Consider the following 19,934-nt stretch of genomic DNA (forward strand, 5'->3'; position numbering starts at 1 on the left):
GGCTAAAAACGCCTCACTATACATGGTCGTTTTTTTCGACTAAAAACGCCTTACTATACATGGTCGTTTTTTTTGGCAAAAAACGCCGTTTTTTTCGGCTAAAAACGTCTTAGTATACATGGTCGTTTTTTTCAGTTCAAAACGCCTTACTATCCATGGTCGTTTTTTTCGACTAAAATTGCCTTTGTATACATGGTCGTTTTTTTCAGCTAAAAACGCCTTACTATACATGGTCGTTTTTTTCGGCTAAAAACGCCTTAGTATACATGGTCGTTTTTTTCAACTAAAAACGCCTTACTTTACATGGTCTTTTTTTCCGCTAAAATCGCCTCAGTATACATGGTCGTTTGCCTTTGTATACATGGTCGTTTTTTTCAGCTAAAAACGCCTTACTATACATGGTCGTTTTTTTCGGCTAAAAACGCCTTAGTATACATGGTCGTTTTTTTCAACTAAAAACGCCTTACTTTACATGGTCTTTTTTTCCGCTAAAATCGCCTCAGTATACATGGTCGTTTTTTTCGGCTAAAAATGCCTTCGTATACATGGTCGTTTTTTTCAGCTCAAAACGCCTTACTATACATGGTCGTTTTTTTCAGCTCAAAATGCCTTCGTGTACATGGTCGTTTTTTTCAGCTGAAAACGCCTTAAACTGATGCCCTAACCATTCGACCACGGTGACGCTGCTATACCGATCTCATAAGAAACAACCCAAAAAGGCCTTTACATACCTGGTCAATGATGCAAACTCAGCAGATGATGGCCGAAACCTGGATTCAAACACCGCACCTCTGCGCGGTTAAGCGGACACAGTAACCAGTCAACCAGAGCTGCTTTTTTGAGCTCGTAAGTAACAACCCAAACAGGTCTTCATATACATGGTCGTTCAAAAAAGCTTGACATGCAAGCTTCGATAAGGAAGGCCAAGATCTGGAATGGGCTGAAAACGCCTTACTGTACATGGTCGTTTTTGTGGGGGGGCTAAAAACGCATAACTATACATGGTCATTTTTTTTTTTGGTTAAAAACGGCTTACTACACATGGTCATTTTTTTTTTTTTGTTAAAAACATTTGACTATACATGGTCGTTTTTTTTCAGCTAAAAACGCCTTAGACAACATGCTCGTTTTTTTTCAGCTAAAATCGCCTTAGTGTACACGGTCGTTTATTTCAGCTAAAATCGCCTTCGTGTACATGGTCGTTTTGTTCGGCTAAAAACGCCTTACTGTACATGGTCGTTTTTTTTTTCAGCTAAAAACGCCTTACTGTACATGGTCGTTTTTTGGGGGCAAAAAAACGCCTTACTATTCATGGTCGTTTTTTCGGTTAAAAACGCCTTAGTATACGTTTTTTTGGGGGGGGTTAAAAACGCCTTACTGTACATGGTCGTCTTATTTGTTTCAAAACGCCTTATTATACATAGTCGTATTTTTTTGGACTCAAAAACGGCTTACTGTACATGATCCTTTTTTGGAGGGGCGAAAAACGGCTTACTATACATGGTCATTTTTTTCGGCAAAAAACGCCTTACTAAACATGGTCGGTTTTTGGGTTAAAATGCCTTATTATACATGGTCGTTTTTGGGGGCTAAAATCGCTTTCCTGTACATGGTCATTTTTTTTGGTTAAAAACGCCTTACAATACATGGTTGTATTTTTGGGCTAAAAACACCTTACTATACATGGTCATCTTTTTTGGTTGTAAAAAAAAAAAAACGGCTTACTTTTTTTTGGGTGCTCAAAACACTTTCCATATGTCAGCTTTTTTGGATCAAAACACCTTGGTCGTCTTTTTTGGACTAAAAAAACGCCTTACCGTATTTTGGACACACAGGAACCAGCTGCCAGTTTCACTTCCTGTATGACGCCTGGATGCATATCAAACACAAAAACGGTCTCCTGTGGAGAATGTGGTTGAAAGCGCCGGGGGATTTTGAAAAATACATGAAATGATAAACAGCCTTCGTGTTTTTTAAAATATATTTTGATAATGTCATTAACAAAAAGACGGAAGGTCCTCACTCCACAGTTTCCTGCAGAGCAAAAAAAATGCCGAGTCAGCAAATTATGTCAGCCACTTGGGTTTTATAACATTTCACCATGACGGTATATTTTAACACTTCTCAAAATTGGGTCAGCGTTTTAGTTAAGCCTTCCCATCATGCCTTGCAGCCATTCATGAGTTTCCAGAGGACATCTTCAATAAGGAGCAGCGGAAGAATGGAGCCGTCTTACTGCACGTTCTCTGTGTGAGTATTCCAAAATCCGACAAGGGATCCGTGTGTCTTGGTTCTTCTCATCAAAGCGCTTGCGTGCCTTTTCAGGCCATCTACATGTTCTACGCTCTGGCCATCGTCTGCGATGACTACTTTGTTCCTTCGCTTGAAAAAATATCGGAGGTAAGAGAGCCTGGAATGCTTTTTCATAACACTTAGAAATGTTCTAACAGTGTTGCTCCCCCCCCCTCCCGCTCAGAATCTCCAGCTGAGTGAGGATGTTGCCGGGGCAACGTTCATGGCAGCAGGAAGCTCCGCTCCGGAGCTCTTCACATCGCTCATTGGTGAAACGTTTGTTTTCAAATCATTTTTTTTGTTTTGCAATACGCATCCCTTTCTGAACTGTCCTCATTTGCGCTCAAATTCATTTTTGCTATTCACGGGACAATTAATGTATTTTCTCCATATTTCAAGTCACATTTTTGTCATACATCTAGTTATGAAATGTGCGCCCCCACCACCCCCATCCAGTAGATGGCACAGCTGAGCAATTTTTTCTTTTCAGGTGTCTTCATCACTAAAGGGGACGTTGGCGTGGGCACCATCGTGGGCTCGGCCGTCTTCAACATCCTGGTCATCATCGGCCTGAGCGGCATCTTTGCGGGCCAGGTCCGAACGACGTTGCGATTGAAATAGTCGTCCCTCTTGTCGCCACGCGCCGTCGTGACGTTGCTGTGTCTCCCCACAGACGGTGAAGCTGACGTGGTGGTCTTTGTTTCGAGACTCCTCCTACTACATCCTGTCTGTGCTGGCGCTCATCGGGGTGAGTGGCACACACCCCACATCTTGAGTGTTTTTGCTTCTGGGAAATGGAAAATGCAAATGGCTATATTATTCAGAACAAAGTTTGGCCCCCCCCCCCCCCATTATTATCTGGCGTCAACTCTCACAGATATCATAGAAACAACCTCACAGTTTGCGGCTGTGTTGTTAGTGCGAGCAGTACATGCCAGTGAGGGTGCACTTTAAATTACGTGAACTGCTTTAAAAAAAAAAAAAAAAAAAGAAATCTGTGCAATCAACTCCACTCAATCCATATAATGTCCGTCGACCTACTTGTCTTTCTGATTGTAATCACCCGTGTCCTCTCTTCAAGGTCATTTACGACGCTGTGGTTGTCTGGTGAGTCGAGCTTCGTATTGATACTTTTTTTTTTTTTGCAAGATGCTCTTGAGTGACATGCACCATTGCCCTTGCTTACAATCGAATGAGCTGTCACTTACGAGGACCGACGTGTGTGTTGGGCCGACGTGCCATGAAACAAACGCGTGTTGTCTTCGTGATCGGAGAGACAAAACGGCCGGCAAATCTTCACATTCTGTTCTGTCCGGCGGAGGTGCGATGCGGTTTAATGAAACCACTGATTTATCCCTCAACTTAATGGAATGGCGGGTGATGTACAACGGTGACTTTTAGCTGAATGCCAACGTTGCCGCCAAGGTGGTCCCGCCGTATGTCATCGGAGCCCAATTGGAGTTCACCGAGTGCAGTCGACTGGAGGAGCGCGCTCAGAATAGAAATAGTTTGTTTAGCGCTGGCAGCTAACTTGTTGAATTTGGTTGACGCTGTTACGGAGCGATTTAAAAAAAATGTTTACGACGGTCGTTACTTGTGGTGGTGTTGGGAGATTTCTATTACGCGTCGCACACACAGTGAAATACATTTTTTTTGTGTGTGTGTGCTTTGCAGGTGGGAGTCTTTGCTCCTCATGACCATGTACGTGATCTACATCATCATTATGAAGTAAGAGGACACGCCCCCCTCCCCCAGCCAAAGTGCGACCACATTCTGGTCGTTAAATGATGCGTCATATTTGTGCTTTGTTGGCAGGTTCAACACGCACCTTCGGACATTTGTGACGCAACAGTTCCGCCGAGCCGGGCCGTGCTGCGTCGCGTCACAGGACGGCGGAGAGGACAAAATGGGAGACGAGCCCTCGGCCTGCCACACCGCCATGGCCCTCCTGAACAAAGGTTTGGAAAATGGACACGCTTTAAGTGTGCTTGTAGCAAAATACTTTGTCGATATCAATGTGATTTTATCAACATTGAAGGCAAAGTTTGAGAATGCACCTTAGCGGAGAGGAGGGAGAAAAAAATAAAAGCTTCTGAACCCCCGCAGGCCAACAGAAGGGAAGGTTTTCCTCTTGCTGACTGATTTCTGTCCGTGTGACTTTAGCTCAAGTGCAGAATCAGGAGGGCGGCGCAGTCGTCATGGTGGATGAGCTTCTCATCCTCAGCCCTCACAAGCTGTCCTTCTCCGACGCCGGCCTGCGCATCATGATCACGCCGCACTTCTCGCCTCGCACCAGACTCTCCATGGCTGGCCGTGTGCTCATCAGCGAGGTAACATACACACACGTTAGAATTTAGTACAGCCGTCGTTTGTCTCTTTAGTTTTGTTTTTTCCTCACCTTTGACTTGGAAGAGCAAACTTATCATCAAGGCTCTTCTCTCTCCTCCCAGCGGCAGAGACTCATCCGGAGTTCTAAGAGCCCGCGGGGCAGCGAGGCCGAGTACCGAGGGGGCTCCGCTGCCAACAGCCTGAAGCGGACGGGCTCCTGCAGTTTGGAGAACGGGGGCGGCGCAGGACACACAGAGTCCGGAGACAAGCCGGCTGCGGCGGCGGCGGACGATGACGACGACGGCGCTTTCCACCCCTTGCGCATCCCAGGTGAGGACGCCGAACAGGAAGTGTGAGCGGCTTAGTGTGGCTCCAAGTGACACGTTGGGCGCCTGTGCATCAGCCGGTTGCTGGGCCAGGGTCAAGTGGGTCATCACGTGGCCTCTGGGCCTCCTGCTCTACTGCACGGTGCCCAACTGCGTCGTCCCGCGCTGGCATCGCTGGTTCATGGTCACCTTTGTGGCCTCCACGCTGTGGATCGCCGTCTTCTCCTACCTCATGGTGTGGATGGTAAGTACCGGGAAACTGCTCGTCCCGTGACCTGATTTCTCCACCGCGACCGACAGCATCTTGCGACGTGGCCGTGCTCACCTGTCCATCAGGTCACCATTGTGAGCGTCACCTTAGACATCCCAGACTACATCATGGGCATCACCTTCTTGGCAGCGGGGACCAGCGTGCCCGACTGCATGGCGAGCCTCATCGTTGCCCGACAAGGTGGGCGGGCACAACCGGTCCCCAAAGGCCGCATTTGAGTTCGGACATACGGGACGAGTCATTGGCATGCAAAGTGTCGGTTTTTGGACTCTCACGTGTCGTCGGTCTCCAGGCATGGGCGACATGGCTGTGTCCAACTCCATTGGCAGCAACATCTTTGACATCTTGCTGGGTTTGGGCTTCCCGTGGGCTCTCCGCACGCTGGTGGTGGACCACGGCTCATTCGTAGGCTGGCCTTCGCGCTTTTTCTTTTGTCGTCGCGGAGCCGCCACACACGCTTGACGTCTCGTTTTGTTTGTCCCCCATCTACCCCTCGCCCGCAGGTGTCCATCAATAACAAAGGCCTGGTGTATTCCGTCGTCCTGCTGCTGGCGTCTGTGTTCCTCACTGTGAGTCAACGCGCTTCACTTCCGCCCACACTTGGCTTTCAAATCACACAAGCGGGGGTAAAACTCGCCGCGTTGTTCTCGCAGGTGACGAGCGTTCATCTGAACGGCTGGCGGCTGGATCGGCGCCTGGGCCTGGGCCTGTTGTTCCTCTACGCCATCTTCCTGCTCTGCTCCATCCTCTTTGGGCACATGTGAAGTCAAGCGACACTGCGAGGGCAACCTCCTCATTTGGCCTTTTTGTTTTTTTTTTGTTTTTTTTGGCTCAAGTCAAAATTAGAGTTGCTTCCCTGACACAATAAGTCTTTTTTGGAACAGCAGCACTTTTCATGAACTGATTTTCTAGTGTTTGACATCACCGCCTCCAGTTTTTTTTTTCTTGTTCCTCACACAGGCTAAAAATTCAACAGTATTTATTGTCTATATTTGAGTGTAATATTTACATAAGGTCGCGGCAATCTATGATGCTCGAATGTCCTACTTTGAGGGACAACTTGAACGTGTCAGGAGTTGGAATGCACATTTTCAGCCTCTCAACGAGTATTGGTACGGTTAAAATTATGTCTGGAGATTGTTTAGAGGTGTTAGGATTAAATATTCAATGTGTATTTAATAAGTGTCATCAACTTTGGCGAGTTCAGTTTCGTTTGATTTTGCCACATTGAGGTATGAAGATTCGAATTGCAATGAATTCACTTTGGTGGAATATTTGAATTGCTCAGCACAAACATTCAGCGGTACTTCGTGCATAAATGAGATGCAATCTCACTGATGCTCTCTCTTGCTGCTCCTTTTTCAAATTGTACAATGAAAGCAATCTGTTATTTTTCTATGAGGTGAATAACCAGCCACATTTTTGGTACAAACCGATATTAAGTCTTAAATGTTCCACTAAAGTGATTTGATTTCCTCGTTTTGTGGCGTTCTTGATATTGAAATTAGAGCGTTAAGTCAAATGAATGCATCTGTTTCGGTGTGTAGAATATTTTAGGTTTGTTGAAAGGGAGTACACCCGAGACGGAAATCAAATGGAAACCGAAGACTGAATGTTTTGTTTCACGGCTGTTCTGCGGCAGTGTTAATTTTATTCAAATGTGATGGGAATTTTTTTTTAAACTAGGGATTGATAGACTGTTATATCCTGAGTGCAATAAAATAGTACGACAGTAGTTCTGCTTGTGCCTGATTTGAGATTTGACAGGTAGCATACTATATAATAGGTCATTGCAAATGTCTCGAGAGGGAGCTGTACGACATCATAATGCTTAGTATATATATATATATTTTTTTTATTTTCCTACAGTGAAAAGTACAATGGGACATTCCATCAGTCAGCCTACGGGAAGTCGCCTACAGTGATTTTTACCATGAACCGCGCTCCCGTGTTGTCTACCAAAATCCAAAGCGCCGATAGTGCTTCTCCGGTGGTGCACGTTGGCCTTTGTTTCACACTTTTGAGGGAAATGGCGCTTGATGCTTTTGAGGGCACATCATTGCTGAGCCCGTGTCCAAATCCAAGAAAACGTTCCGTGGCCGCCACACAAGCAAGGAAAACGGTCTCATTCGAGCGTCCTAACGCAGCAAATGATGACTAGAAAACAATCGAGGTGAGTTGGAAGGGAGACTAAACGTAGAACTGCTACAACACAGCGAGGAAGACCTTAACATTGGCATTTGGTGGGAGCAATTATGTGCCTGTGTGGTAGTAAAAGGCCCCAAAGAGCTGTTGGGAATGACAAGGGAGGGGCCGGGGGGTCTATTTTTGCATTCTACCCTCAAAAATGGATGAGAAACTGATACATACATGACCCAGCAGCGCATTTCGGCCAGCACGCCGTGCAAATAGAACCTCAGAGGAACTGTTATTTGAAACAAAGCCAAAAAACATAGCATGTAGGATTTGTTCAATTGCTGCAAAATCTTTTCAAACGATGCAGCGCCTTATTGCAGGCCACAACCACAAGAAAAATGGTCATTCTTCAAAAATGTGAATGACATATTTATACTTACGATTATTTCGAGTATGACAGTAATCTTAAATATCAATCAAATGTGATCGTTATTGTCCATCGATAACCTCGTGCTTCTCGTTTAAAAAAATAATTTGTCAATAATTTGTAATTTCAGCCTGCGTGCGACGGTGTGAAAGGTCTCCGAAATCTAAAAGAACCCAAATTGACATCCACTAAAGCGTACTGAGATCAACTTTAGAAAGATAGAAATTGTTAAAAAAAAAAAAAAAATACATTTAAAAGTTTCACTTTGCACGGCCCGCTGCACAATTCCGCCGATCTCACGGGAAGAAAAAAAAAATGGAGAGTGTAACAGTCACGTATGAAGAGATGAGGCCAGCGTGGTAGCACGTACTTCCCTTTGGACTAATCACAGCCTCCCTCTGGACACACTTGCGCGACGCCGGCGCGGCCGAAGTATGTGCAGAAGGAGCGGCCATCACGAGGGCGGGGCGTCCTGCTTCTGGTAGATGGACGCTTTGTCTTTCAGGAGGTCCACGCACAGGTGACAACTCCAGCTCCCTGACCACACGCGAGTCAGTTGACAATCTCATTTGGTCATCTGGTCTTGTCCAAATGTACCTTTTATATCATATGTCACTCGACCTTGTCATTTTTTTGGACTATAACAGAACGGCTTTAAAAAAAAACAAATTGCTTTCAGTGCTAAAGTTAAGAAAGTTAAGTGGTGATCAAAGTCTTTTTTTTTTTTTTTTTTTTTAAATCTGCAGACTTACCCTCCGGGGGTTCTGCCATGGGCGGCTTGAGACAGTACATGTGGTAACCTCGATCGCAGTCGTCACAGAAGAGCAGCTGGTCCTTGAAGAGACAAACAAAAGAACCAAAATCCAGCCAAAGCTTTTTTAAAGAATTCGGCACGCCCGCCGCGATGGACGTCGTGCAAACTCACGTCGTTCTCGGAGGTGCCGCACATGTTACAGCACTTGCACTCGATGCACTGCCAGCGATACGTCTTGACGGCGGCCATCATGATGGGGGTGAATTGCAGGCATGACGGGTGGCCTGAAACCCCCCCACAACACACACACACACACACACGTCTGTTAGCGCGTATGCCCGAGCGGGTGGAGAAGGCGGCGAGTGCAGGGCGACCCACCCGAGCGGCCGCAGTCGGAGCAGGACACCAGCTCTTCCGACTGGCCCGTCTTGTGATTGGTTTTGGAGTCTCCCAAGCAGAAGTCGCAGTACTTGTTGGGCAAGGCCAGCCCGTCTGGGCCTCTCTTCGGGGCTGACGGAGACGAAATGAGAAGCTCAAGCGCCGTGCCACAACCCGAGACGTCTCGCCGAGCCAAACGAGCGGGGGCCGCTTACTTTTGGGCGCCTCCGGCAGCGGTGTCTGCGGCTCGCTGATCTCCATCTCCTCCTTTTCTTCGCCCTCCTCGTCGGCCAGGTGCGAGTGGGTGTAGTGGTAGCTCAGGCCGGGACGGTTCTTGTAGCGTTTGCCGCAGACTGACGCCGACACCGGAAATGACAGCAACACGTGTGACCCACCACAAAGGCTGGTTTGTCGTTTTTGTAACAACCGACCAATTACGTCGTCCTACAACTAATGATCCACTCAACTCATATCATGGCCGGGTGCAGTTTTTTTTTTTCTGGCTGTTGCGTACAATATGAGCAACCACAGGCGATTAAATATTGTTAGACACACACAAATGAGTGAATGTACACTTACACGCACGTTCCAGCAATGCCAATCCAACGCCACCAATGTCAGAATTTAAAAGGTGACGAGTTTTACTTCAATTATACGGCCCGTCTTTTCTTTACACTTAGAAGTCCATCTAATGCAATTCATGTTTGACTCTGAAGGTTCCACTGGATTATTTACTTGAATGGTCGATGGGAGATAACAATGGAACTGGACAATCTTTACCGTCTACCGCAATACATGATGGCTTCGGTTTGGTTGCACCGAGCCATGAAAATGAGTCATCTTCAAATTGCTTTGAACTTGATTTCCAAATTGCATATTTTCCAAATATTCACACAGTGCTTTGTTAATACAGCGTGCACGTGGCGAAAGGAAGCTGTGGTGTGTATCTGGCAAACATGTTACAAATGTTATACCGACTGGGTGAGTTTTGACACGAATGACTTAAAAGTTGTCTGAAATTGTACCAACTGATGGTTTCCCTCAAGATCTCAAGGATTAAAAAATACAAAATGCATGGATTTAGGACTGAAAACAATATTAAATAAATCCATGTTAGTTGGTAGCTTAACTGTCACTCATAAAGACGAGGATGAAAGAGAACCTCGTCTCGCAAGGTTGGGAAAAAAAACCCAGCAAACTGGTGCACAGTGAGAATTGAAGAGACAAGGGATGAAGCGCACGCCGACAAAAAAGGAAATGAAATCAGGTGCTTCCGTCTACATGGGTCACGAGCAGACTGAAGCACAGCGTGCATAGCGTGTGAGCACGGCTAATCAGCTGTTACCCTCCTCCGAATTCGTTTGCGAGCCACAAAAAAAAAAAAAAACACCAACCCGTCTGTGAGACTCAACAGTGACATGCAGACGACGTAGAGAAGGAAAGCGGATGTACCTTTTTCAGAAAGTTTGGAAATATGCTTTTGTTTGATAGCGTCTGAAAGAGAGGGGGAGGAGACAAGAAAGACACAGAGAGACACTCAGAAGAATGCCACCCCCCTCGGGTCGAAAAACGACACACATTAAGGCGTAGATGACGTCGACGGCGGCTTGGCTAGCTGACGGGATCACACGGGAGCGGAAACAAGATGGCGGCCAAGGCGCAGCCGCAGACGGTTGGCGTCACTCACTGTCGCACACGTACGGCTTGTCGCGCTCCTCCAACGCTGCCGAGTCCAGCTTCTTCCTGCTGCTGCCGCCGCTGCCCACCCCGCGACCCTGAACACACACACGCGCGCACACAATCTTGAAACTATGACTTCTCCCAAAAACCAGTTGCTCAAGTGTGTTCTTGTCTCGTGCACTTGTTCACCTTCCCCTTGCCTTTGCCTCTTCTCTTGGGCGTGTCTTCCTCGTAGTCGTCGTCGTCCAGGTCATCGAGAAAGTCGTCAGGTTCCAAGATTTTCTACCATGTCGTGGAGACATGCGCAGGATGGGGCGTGAGTGCTTCATTTTTGATTGACTTATAAACGACTGATATCATTTGGTAGCACAAGTGTCGACACACTTTTGGACTGTATTATTTGGACACACCGAATAAAAAAATAAAAAGCTTGGTTTTCCAAATGAATCCTCAAAGCACCTCTCCAATACGCTGTAATCGACAGTGAAATTTACTTTGACACACTTTTTAAACACACTTAATTCATTTCAATGACCGCGAGAGGTGAACTATACAATTTGGCGACTGCCCTTGAGCACAAAGGTTTGCGCAAACTCTTAGTTTGCGTAGCATCACATGTGTGCAGATGTGTGTCGAAGAACCTTTCTGGTGCGTGCGGCGGGGTTCAGGCCGACGGCGTAGTCGCCGGGGTTGGAGTCTTCCTCGGACGCTCGGGGATCGGCGGGTGCGCGTTTCTCCAGGGAGTCGCCCTTCAGCAAGGCCTCCAGGCTGCTGCCATCAGATGACAAGAGCGCATCCTTCTTCAGTCCGACATCCGGCTCTGTGCAGACAAAAGCCAAAGCGCGTCTCCATCAATCCATTTGAGTGTGCAAGAGAGCACCCCCCCTGCCTCCCACCCCCCGCACCCCCTTCAAGAGCATACCACCCCAAAATACCTGACTTCGCTGAGGGGAAGACTAGCCGAGGGTCCTCGGGAGGATGAGATCTTCGCTTTTTGCGCCACCTCCTGGAAGGGTAAGTGTAGAGCTGGCCCGGAGCCCTGCCTGAGGAACAGATGAGACGCCATCTGGTATGCTTCTCGACATTTGCTTAGAAAGCAATGAAGAATGCGACGGTTTCGTTAATTGACGACACAAAACAACACCGGAATGCTTCCTGTCCTAATGAATGCACACGTTGCACATACACGTCTTTCTAATTTGATGTGGTAAGAGGCAGAGCAATGTTGATTCCTACCAGGCCCCCTGTGCCTTTTCTCCATCCAAATGTAGCAGTTGCTCTGAGCCACGCCCGTCTGGGAGTCCAGGAAGGGCATGCGCACGCTCCTCTCCGCGCACAGACGAGCGTTGTAGTTATGGCATTGCTCCATGGCATCTCTGTAGTACTGCTCGCCCAACCTGCTGACACACCAAAAAAAAAAAAAAAAACATTATTGAGATGGCATCCTCGCTATTGTGAGGCATTGTTTATTACCCATTATCTCCTGACGGTGGGTTCGCCTGACTTCCTGCTTTCAAGAGAGACGGATGCACTTACTACTTGTTGTAATAAATACTCAAAGACAAGTTTAGTGCATTGGATTTTCTTTTGGATACAACATGACCTACAAACGTCACAACAACCAGGGAGATTCAATACATTTTCCTGATGAAGCTTCAGGGGCCTCTTCATGGAATTCCTTACAGTTACTTTTTTCCTATCATCCATTTTCTCTCAGTTTTTAAGTATGTATATGACAAACGACTTTAGCTGGAAATCTAGTGTGCGTTACATTGAGCAGATCGCTGTCACCAGCTAATGAGTTAACATCCACCTCTGCAAATAGCAATGTGGCCCTTTCCCCATTCCTTCATTGTTTATATTCACCAGACTGTGTTCTTCGTCTCTTATCTGCTGTGTGTACTCCTTTCACATAGAGCACCCCTAACTGAGAAAAATTTTGATTCAAAAATTTCCATCACAATTGGGAGACAGGATATAGGATCAAATATGGTACTCAGTATGGGTGAGTAGTGGCAAAAACTTGTCCCGTGTAACTTATTTTGTGTCAATTTCAACAGATCACAAAAAGTCCCAACTTCAAAGGGTACTTCAGAAAGACCACAAAATGTTTTTCAGCAAATAGCTGGAATAGGAAAACGTGTATAGGTGAATTTATGAATAGTGAATGGTGTAGAGGCGGGGGATAGCTCAGTTGGAAGTTGATCACTCTTTTTATTTTTCACATTTGGAGGAAAGTTTAGGTGACGCTTCGGGATTTCTGAGTCCAATGAGAGCTTGTTATTCCGACGGCATCTGAAGTCCCCCAAGCACCTGCCGTAAAACTTCAACTCCGAGCAGAACTGACTGACGACGCGGAAAATGGGAGTCGTCTATCACATTGACAACTGTAGTTCAGAACGAACAACTGGCGCACTAAGAAGTTACTTTGAAGGGGTATGATAATGAGGAGTATTCAATACCATTTGGAACTTGTCGTCAAACAGTTGCCCCCCCCCTCCCCAAACGCCAACTTTGGATAACTTGAGCCCATTAGCGTGACAGACACCTGGCTTGTGTGGTGCCAACCGACGCGAGCTAGCTGTCAAAATAGCATTGCAAGATTCAAACTAACCACACAGAAACAAACCATTGTGCTCACACGAACACATATATTTGCCGTATCACAGTGACTCGACACATTCAAGGCGTCAAACTCGAGCTTGCTAACTTTCATTGTAGGACATGTTCGACCAACAGAACAGTCGACGACGCTCCGACTGCGTTTGGTAACCTTCAACCGTCCAGTGGAAATGTCGTTCAAGCAACCAAGCGACGCGACTGGGAGATTAATAATGAAATGGTCGTCGTGGGTTCGCCGCAACTTTTGTCGTCTAAAAGCGAAAAAAGGGTGAAGGAAAGTGGAACACTTACAGTTTGACAACATTCTCGACAACAGCTGCCATCTTGCTTGACGATGCGGCCAAGGGGCTGCTGGGAAATGTAGCACAGGGTTACCACTTAGCACCGCTTAGTGGTCATCTTTGGTCATTGCAAGGAGCATTTCGTCATACTGACAGGAAGTGAACCCCTCGTTTCTCGCGGTGACACGTTCCACACACGGCCGTAATAGTTGAAAAACCGCGATATTTAGAGCACACTTCCTACATGCTTTAAAAAAAATCGAAACGTCTTGTTTTAACTTAAAACATAGCTGGCTTCTTTAGATGAGTCAACTACAATATGATTAGATTTTTATGCAACAACAAAAAAATGTTTTATTAGTTTTTTACAAACATGAGACAAGGGGCTGTGCTCCATTCATTGTTCGGTCAAATGTGTAATTTCTGGGCATCATTCTGCACCAGCATGGGTATGTCGCCATTCAACATGAGATATAAAACAAAACAGCACGACACACCACCAAACAAAATTATCAATACTAAAATCATGCATTTGTCTCAGTTTACTCATACATTTACTTATTAGGAAATTTAGGTTTGTTGTGATGAACATGAAGCTATTATTCTGGTGTGTGGCCACATGTTAAATGTAACTTTTGCTCTCACGGTAGAATGTGTGTTCTGTCCGTCATTATATGTCATTGGTACAGAAAGATGAACAAGAGATACATTATTTGTAGAACTTGGACTGTTAAACTTAGCTGCACAGTAATTAGCAAAAATACACAAGTTCATAATTTACTCCCCAAAAAGCAGCACATTTTTTGATTAAACCAGATTTTATTATTCCTAATATTGTAGCTGTAGATACAGAAGTCAACAAACATTTCTGGAATTGTAATGAAAATGTTCCACGGCACACTGACACCATGTGGAAGAGTCTGCAATTACAGACATGTACCTGAAAAATGGACAGCATTGATACTTTTTTTTTTGCAACGCATTAGTAACAGGAGTAGTAATAGTAACAACAGTAGCAATAATGATCATAATAGCAATTAATAATAGTAGTGTTATTAACAACTACAGAGGAAGAAAACGGACATTGTCAAAAGCAAAGTGAAAATGTAGTTTCATCCAATGCCGCAAGACAAAACCACTGGATGAAAAAAATGACCAGTTTCCAACTAGACTGCAAATACCCTGCCTCTTTTTACAAAAAAGAAATCACCCCCATTCAGTGCATTTCGCCCCCATTTCTATAAAACAGTTCACACATCAAATCATTCAGAACTTTTATTTTCGTGAGTGCTCTGGCAGCCAACCAACTTTTCGTTCTTGTCAAAAGGTCCTCTGAGGAGAATTGCACACGCTTTAAGCACGCAGTGCAGTTTATGTGAGAGAGCACTTATGTTTGTTTGATTTTTTTTTTTTTTTTTTGCTTCCGTGACCAATTTGGCCCAACTGAAATGGATTCATTTACATTCAAAATGAGATGAAGTCATACAATACTCTTGCCTGACCTTTCACCTTAGGACTCATTTGGAATCATTGTGCTCAACGTAACAGTGCCAATGGTCACTTGTTTATGCATTGTTAACCTTTGTAACTTGGCTTCCTCAGACTGTGGACCAAAGTGGATGTTTGGTCACCCTGTACTCGGATTGGAGCGATGGTCGGACTGGTTCCACATTCATTTGGAACTACAAAATAAGGCCAAGCGTGACAGTTCAAACCAGCGCAACCATAATGTAGGTTTACATCTCCCTCTGTCAGTGTCATTGTGATCAGCATGTAACGGATTACAACAAAGTATCCGGATTACCTGTAACAAAACCCAAACCTCACAGGTTAGTATTGTTATCAAGTTACCTCTTAGTGAATTTTGGCAGTCAGAAAAGGCAAATTGACATGTGGATGAAAGTGACAATTATCAATATGTATTTCGAGACAACTGCTCTATTATATTGTTGAACACGGACAGTAGTTGGAAGATTCTATGAGAATGTTTTTTTCATAGACTTGGCTACCTTATTTCTCGTGATTGGAAACGCCAATTACGCATCACATTGTTCTCCCACGCTGATAATAAAACAATCACGTTCTTGTCGTAAATCCACATAGATGGGTTGATGGTGGTACACAAAGATAAACCTACAGTATAATCATGCCACAAAGCACAAATATCATTTGAGAGGATTCAAAACGTGTCCCTATTTGACAAGACCTTGATGCCTTGATGTTTGAGCGCACCATTGGGCCTATTGTACCTACATATAGAGTCCATAGCCCAGTTTGATCATGTTGGAATTTTTTTTTTTTTTAATCTCTGTACTGTGAAAGCTTATATCGGGAAAGTATTTGAATGGAGGGTAGCTAGGTTTGAGTACAGGGGTGAGGGGTATCTTTTCAAGTAAGGCGGCACTCCGGCAGCGCATGTATTCTGCTTCCCTACATCAAAGCCACACCAGCTGTGATTGGACATGTGCTGCCATCCATCCACGTCTGCCACACCAAATGTGCTTCGGCCCCCAAATGCCAGAGTGATGATTGAAACAAGAAAGAAAAAGAAAACTCCTTGGTGATGTCAGTTAAAAAAAAAAAAAAAAGCGCAGAGGTAAAGAAAAAGCATTTATCAGCAGAAAAGAATTCCAGTAATATTTTGTATCCGTGTTTCATTTTCATCTCCATTTGAGTACCAAAAAGTAGCATCCGTCAGGCCGTTGTCTGATGAGGAGTAATATTGACGTGCAAAATCCACATCACCACAGCTCACGCACACGCGCACACGCACTAGAAAAACTAATTTTCTCTGCTTTGTACAGACAAAAAAAAAAAAAAAGAACTCACAAATCAAGCAGAAAAGATCACTGCAATGATAAATTCTGGCAAATTTAGCAATACAAAAAAAGCTTATTTCATATATAAATTTCCCAATTGAATTTGTGTTCACTTACTGTAGACTGCTAAAATTAAATGACCTTTATTAAAAAAAAAAAAAACTCAAGTACCATCATTCCTAAAACAAATTATCGTAATACATACAAGGATAAACCCAACATTCTCCACTAGTTTTTACTTTGTTTCTCTCCACGACATGGACAATCAAATCAATAGTTTTCTTCAAACCAGCAATAACAAAAGATAAATAATCATCAGAACAGCATTAATATTGGTCAGGTTAATAACATCAAGCTCAAAAGCAGAACAGAGGGGTCTGAGGTGACTGCGCCAAATGAGAAGAAGAGCTTCCAGCAATTGGGGCGTCACAACGGCGGGAACACGGCTCACGCAATGCAGGCCAACCAAATCTGCGGACAAGAGATGAACAGGACACCCCCTTTCCTCTCCTCAAACATTAGTTCTGTTAATTACTGTGGGTGGTGTCTCTGGGTGAGGGCTTCCGTGTTTGAGATGCACTTAGTCGGCGAACCAAAAAGAAAGCGACAGATAAAACCGGAGTTGGGGGGAAAAAAAAAAGTACATTTTCTGTAGCTGTCGAAATACAGCGCGCCTCTGAGCTGCGCCGAGACCAGTGTGTCGTTCAGTTTGTGGGTCGTTTCCATCCATGATTTTGACCAAAGTCCTATTTTTTCTTGCCAAAGAAGCTGAACCTCTTCTCCCGATCTTTATCTTTACCGTCTTTGTTGCGCATGGTCACGCCTGCGGTGTCGACTGAGGGCGAGACGGGCGAGATGGGGGGCATGGTCATGGCGCGGCTGAGGACCCGCGGACTTCCAGGCGAGTCTCCTGATCCCGATGGAATGGAACTGAGGATGGAGCGGATCCAGGAGCTCATTTCCGCCTTGAAGTGGACAAAGGAAATTTGGAATCAACCAATTCACAGCACAAATGCAACACATTTACAACGTCTTTATTGTTTATCACCTCATCCTTTGCTTGGAACAAGTACTCTTTTCCATCTCCTAGCCTGAAAGCAAAATACGCATGGTCAGTTGACCCTAAAGTCACACAGTATTTTCTCTTTTTTTTTTTTTTTTTGGGTCAGGGGTTTTTGAGAAATCAATTTTAAAAGGCCACTATTTGAGTCAACACAGTAATACGGCAAAACCTAGTTATCCACTCACCGGAGCTTGAATACGTGTTTCCTCTTCTTATAGTCATGTGCGATCTCACAAACAGCCTCGCCAAGGCTGATGGGGACTTCTCCGTGGTATGGAATCCCATTAGCAGCACTCTTGCCATCTTTGTAGAAACCCAGACTTCCTTTTCTTAGGACGCAGTATACGTTCTGCCATGATCTGTGTGATTATATTAAAGCAATTAGAAGCGTGTTGATGAACACATTTAAAAAAAAAAGATGAGTTTATTATTACCTGGTAGCTGCCTTCTTGCTGTGCGACTCCATCTCTTGTTTTCGACAAAGTATGCCCTCCATGGCGTCCGGGTCGGCGTCGGCTCCACCTCGGCCCGGTAAGGTGGCCGACGGATCGAGGCGCGAGGAGGCCAAGCCGCTGTCTCGACCCGGTCCGTTTTCCGATTCCGAGCCCTGTGGTTCAGAGTGGAACATGAGTGGAGGTGGAGGTGGAGAAGGCAAAGGCTGATGGAGGACGTGAGGAGCTAAGCAGCCGGCATGGGAAAGCTCGGATGACAGTCGCTGTACATCATTTTGTCAGTTCAGCGGGTTCGTATAATGACACATTGTCGCAGAGACACACAATTACACTACAGCCGCGCTTCCTGGAAGCTTTGTGGCACACCTGTCATAAATACCTCAGACATTATACAGCTTGAATAATATAGATATAGCACCTACAGAATCTAGATATCATTTCTGTCTCTTTTATTGAGTGTATGCTAATCAGACGATGTATCGGGGGCAGGGGGGGTTAGCGCAACTGTCACGTACGGGGAAGGACGACAACAAACTACACATAAATTCAACAAATACAACTCGACATTCACTCGTGTCCTGGTCAAGATGAGCACATGTATGTATGAGCGTACTTGAGCCATGAACAGCACGTGTGCATGAATCTGCGTGATGCCTTGGAGCGCAGCTGCCAACCAGAGGCCATGACAAAAATGATCTCACATGATAAAGCGATGGTGGTGACAGAGCGCAATGGTGCTGCAGTTGACCAGGGGCTGAGCGGAAGGCTACAAAGCTGACCAAATCTTGGTACTCACACGCTGAGGCTGCTTTGGTTTACACACACGCTTAGCCTCTGATTTCGATCCCACTGACAATGATAGCGATAGCGACTGCTGGTAAAAACGCAACAGGACATTGTTAAATCATGTCAACTATAAAAGATTTTCTTCACTCATAAAACAACACTCGTTGAGTCTTCGAGTCATCTCATCTCATGAGCAGTCAGTTTGGATTAAACATGGATGTCCCCTGGAGCTAAACATAGATCATGATGATGATGATGTGAGTGCCACCCTGCGTATAACAATGTCGTGATCTGACAAGGGACAATGTTGATAAGTCGACACGCACATCACAAACAGTACAGTTATATATATGTTTCAATGGGACACTCAGAATCTCGTCTTATTTTGGAATACAAATGAAGCACAGGCATTACTGACAAGACATTTTTTGATTGAAAATGTCCTATTTCTGATTGCTTGCTAGTTATAAAGTACATCAGTGTTGTCATCTCATTGCAACAAGGATAAACTATTATCTTGTTGAAAAATTGAATTTGAATAGGCATTAGTCTAGATCCACGACCATGATTTGGAAAAAAATAAATCAATAAAAATCACATCTTACCTGTGATGTGTCATTGTCACTGTGTACTCCGTTCACGGACACTGACTGATTCAGTGTTGTCTGGTCTAGACTGGTTCTGTGTTTGATTAAGAGATAAGGCGCACGATCAAAAGCAGTGTTGACAGCGTTAACCCACAGCTTTATGTTTGATAAAAATCAGCCTTTGGCTTACCTGGCAGCAGAGTCATGCACTTGACTTTCTGCCTCCGACTGCACCACTTCCTCTACGGGGGCCGGTGTCGGGGGCCGCCGTGCCCTCTCCTCTTCCGCTCGCCTCCTCTGAATTTCCTGCTCCTCCAGCTGAAAAAAAAAATAGACACTCAGTTGCCATTTCTAAACGGGAGCTCTCATGCCCGAGGAATTAAGAGTGATTCTTTTTTCACAATTTCATTTGAATGCAGTCGACTCACTGTCGTAAGTTTCTCCAACTGAACAAAACGCTCTTCCCAGGAAGCGGCGAGTTTCTCAAAGGCCTCGTGGCGCTTAATTAAACTTTCCACCTCGTCGACATTGGAGCCGAGGTCTGCCGTCCGCACAAGAGGCTCTTGCCCGGCCAACCAAGACTCCGCGACGTAAGCATCACGCCCAAACTGCAATACCTCTAGCACTGCAAAGCGAGGAAAGGAGAGAAATATACAGTGTTACGTTTGTGTGATGCTATATGATCCGCTAACAGAAGCAAATGCCACCTGGAATGTGCTCTCTCGTAAACAA

The 19,934-nt window shown here is 45.2% G+C and overlaps 3 protein-coding genes and 1 long non-coding RNA gene across 16 annotated transcripts in view; 1 reads left to right on the top strand and 3 right to left on the bottom strand.

Annotated features, from left to right (window-relative positions):
- LOC109517873 (sodium/potassium/calcium exchanger 3) overlaps nucleotides 1-6,949 on the top strand; it is a 30,733-nt gene extending 23,784 nt beyond the window's left edge. For 3 of the 5 annotated variants that reach the window (XM_019873325.1, XM_019873327.1, XM_019873329.1), the window contains 14 exons: nucleotides 2,174-2,400; nucleotides 2,477-2,561; nucleotides 2,783-2,886; nucleotides 2,966-3,040; nucleotides 3,374-3,399; nucleotides 3,967-4,020; nucleotides 4,108-4,250; nucleotides 4,456-4,622; nucleotides 4,743-4,950; nucleotides 5,024-5,190; nucleotides 5,283-5,397; nucleotides 5,510-5,622; nucleotides 5,721-5,786; nucleotides 5,871-6,949. In XM_019873325.1, the coding sequence (XP_019728884.1) occupies nucleotides 2,174-2,400; nucleotides 2,477-2,561; nucleotides 2,783-2,886; nucleotides 2,966-3,040; nucleotides 3,374-3,399; nucleotides 3,967-4,020; nucleotides 4,108-4,250; nucleotides 4,456-4,622; nucleotides 4,743-4,950; nucleotides 5,024-5,190; nucleotides 5,283-5,397; nucleotides 5,510-5,622; nucleotides 5,721-5,786; nucleotides 5,871-5,981 (1,661 nt within the window). In that variant the 3' untranslated portion in view covers nucleotides 5,982-6,949. The remainder of the gene's footprint in view (nucleotides 1-2,173; nucleotides 2,401-2,476; nucleotides 2,562-2,782; nucleotides 2,887-2,965; nucleotides 3,041-3,373; nucleotides 3,400-3,966; nucleotides 4,021-4,107; nucleotides 4,251-4,455; nucleotides 4,623-4,742; nucleotides 4,951-5,023; nucleotides 5,191-5,282; nucleotides 5,398-5,509; nucleotides 5,623-5,720; nucleotides 5,787-5,870) is intronic. The other 2 variants (XM_019873328.1, XM_019873330.1) reach the window with 1 other exon arrangement.
- On the bottom strand, nucleotides 2,968-4,471 carry LOC109517876 (uncharacterized). The gene is made up of 3 exons (XR_002168624.1): nucleotides 4,350-4,471; nucleotides 4,121-4,240; nucleotides 2,968-3,079 (listed from the first exon to the last, which is right to left on the bottom strand). It is a non-coding gene; the product is annotated as an uncharacterized LOC109517876 (long non-coding RNA).
- A 99-nt stretch (nucleotides 6,950-7,048) lies between the features above and the next one.
- On the bottom strand, nucleotides 7,049-13,621 carry dpf2 (double PHD fingers 2). Of its 5 annotated transcripts, XM_019873339.1 has the most exons (13): nucleotides 13,506-13,536; nucleotides 12,066-12,099; nucleotides 11,829-11,992; nucleotides 11,528-11,635; nucleotides 11,234-11,412; nucleotides 10,782-10,874; nucleotides 10,600-10,687; nucleotides 10,365-10,406; nucleotides 9,128-9,265; nucleotides 8,913-9,044; nucleotides 8,706-8,818; nucleotides 8,533-8,614; nucleotides 7,049-8,317 (listed from the first exon to the last, which is right to left on the bottom strand). In XM_019873339.1, exons 3-13 carry the CDS (start codon nucleotides 11,959-11,961, stop codon nucleotides 8,235-8,237), a joined length of 1,191 nt encoding a protein of 396 aa, XP_019728898.1. In that variant the 5' UTR covers nucleotides 11,962-11,992; nucleotides 12,066-12,099; nucleotides 13,506-13,536; the 3' UTR covers nucleotides 7,049-8,234. The 5 variants fall into 5 exon arrangements, with proteins under 5 accessions (XP_019728898.1, XP_019728894.1, XP_019728896.1 ...); XM_019873335.1 differs by lacking the exon at nucleotides 12,066-12,099 and having other exon boundaries at nucleotides 13,506-13,621; XM_019873336.1 differs by lacking the exon at nucleotides 12,066-12,099 and having other exon boundaries at nucleotides 8,235-8,317; nucleotides 11,829-11,989; nucleotides 13,506-13,609.
- Nucleotides 13,622-14,459: 838 nt separating this feature from the next.
- Nucleotides 14,460-19,934, bottom strand: part of sptbn2 (spectrin, beta, non-erythrocytic 2) — a 31,540-nt gene continuing 26,065 nt past the window's right edge. For 2 of the 5 annotated variants that reach the window (XM_019873403.1, XM_019873405.1), the window contains 8 exons: nucleotides 19,631-19,827; nucleotides 19,393-19,520; nucleotides 19,221-19,296; nucleotides 18,626-18,703; nucleotides 17,812-17,984; nucleotides 17,563-17,736; nucleotides 17,363-17,405; nucleotides 14,460-17,279 (listed from right to left, as the gene is read on the bottom strand). In XM_019873403.1, the coding sequence (XP_019728962.1) occupies nucleotides 17,061-17,279; nucleotides 17,363-17,405; nucleotides 17,563-17,736; nucleotides 17,812-17,984; nucleotides 18,626-18,703; nucleotides 19,221-19,296; nucleotides 19,393-19,520; nucleotides 19,631-19,827 (1,088 nt within the window). In that variant the 3' untranslated portion in view covers nucleotides 14,460-17,060. The remainder of the gene's footprint in view (nucleotides 17,280-17,362; nucleotides 17,406-17,562; nucleotides 17,737-17,811; nucleotides 17,985-18,625; nucleotides 18,704-19,220; nucleotides 19,297-19,392; nucleotides 19,521-19,630; nucleotides 19,828-19,934) is intronic. The other 3 variants (XM_019873406.1, XM_019873407.1, XM_019873404.1) reach the window with 2 other exon arrangements.

This window comes from Hippocampus comes, unplaced genomic scaffold (assembly GCF_001891065.2).
Source record: "Hippocampus comes isolate QL1 unplaced genomic scaffold, H_comes_QL1_v1.1 scaffold59, whole genome shotgun sequence".
NCBI lineage: Eukaryota > Metazoa > Chordata > Actinopteri > Syngnathiformes > Syngnathidae > Hippocampus > Hippocampus comes.

Excerpts from the sequence above, each read along its gene's own strand:
- dpf2 (XM_019873335.1), bottom strand. The coding sequence starts at position 13,537 with ATGGCAGCTGTTGTCGAGAATGTTGTCAAACT. Across the intron at positions 11,993-13,505 it reads GTCGAGAATGTTGTCAAACT|CAGGTTGGGCGAGCAGTACT; the intron begins GTAAGTGTTCCA and ends TTGGTGTGTCAG. Across the intron at positions 8,819-8,912 it reads CTCCGACTGCGGCCGCTCGG|GCCACCCGTCATGCCTGCAA; the intron begins GTGGGTCGCCCT and ends GGGGGGTTTCAG.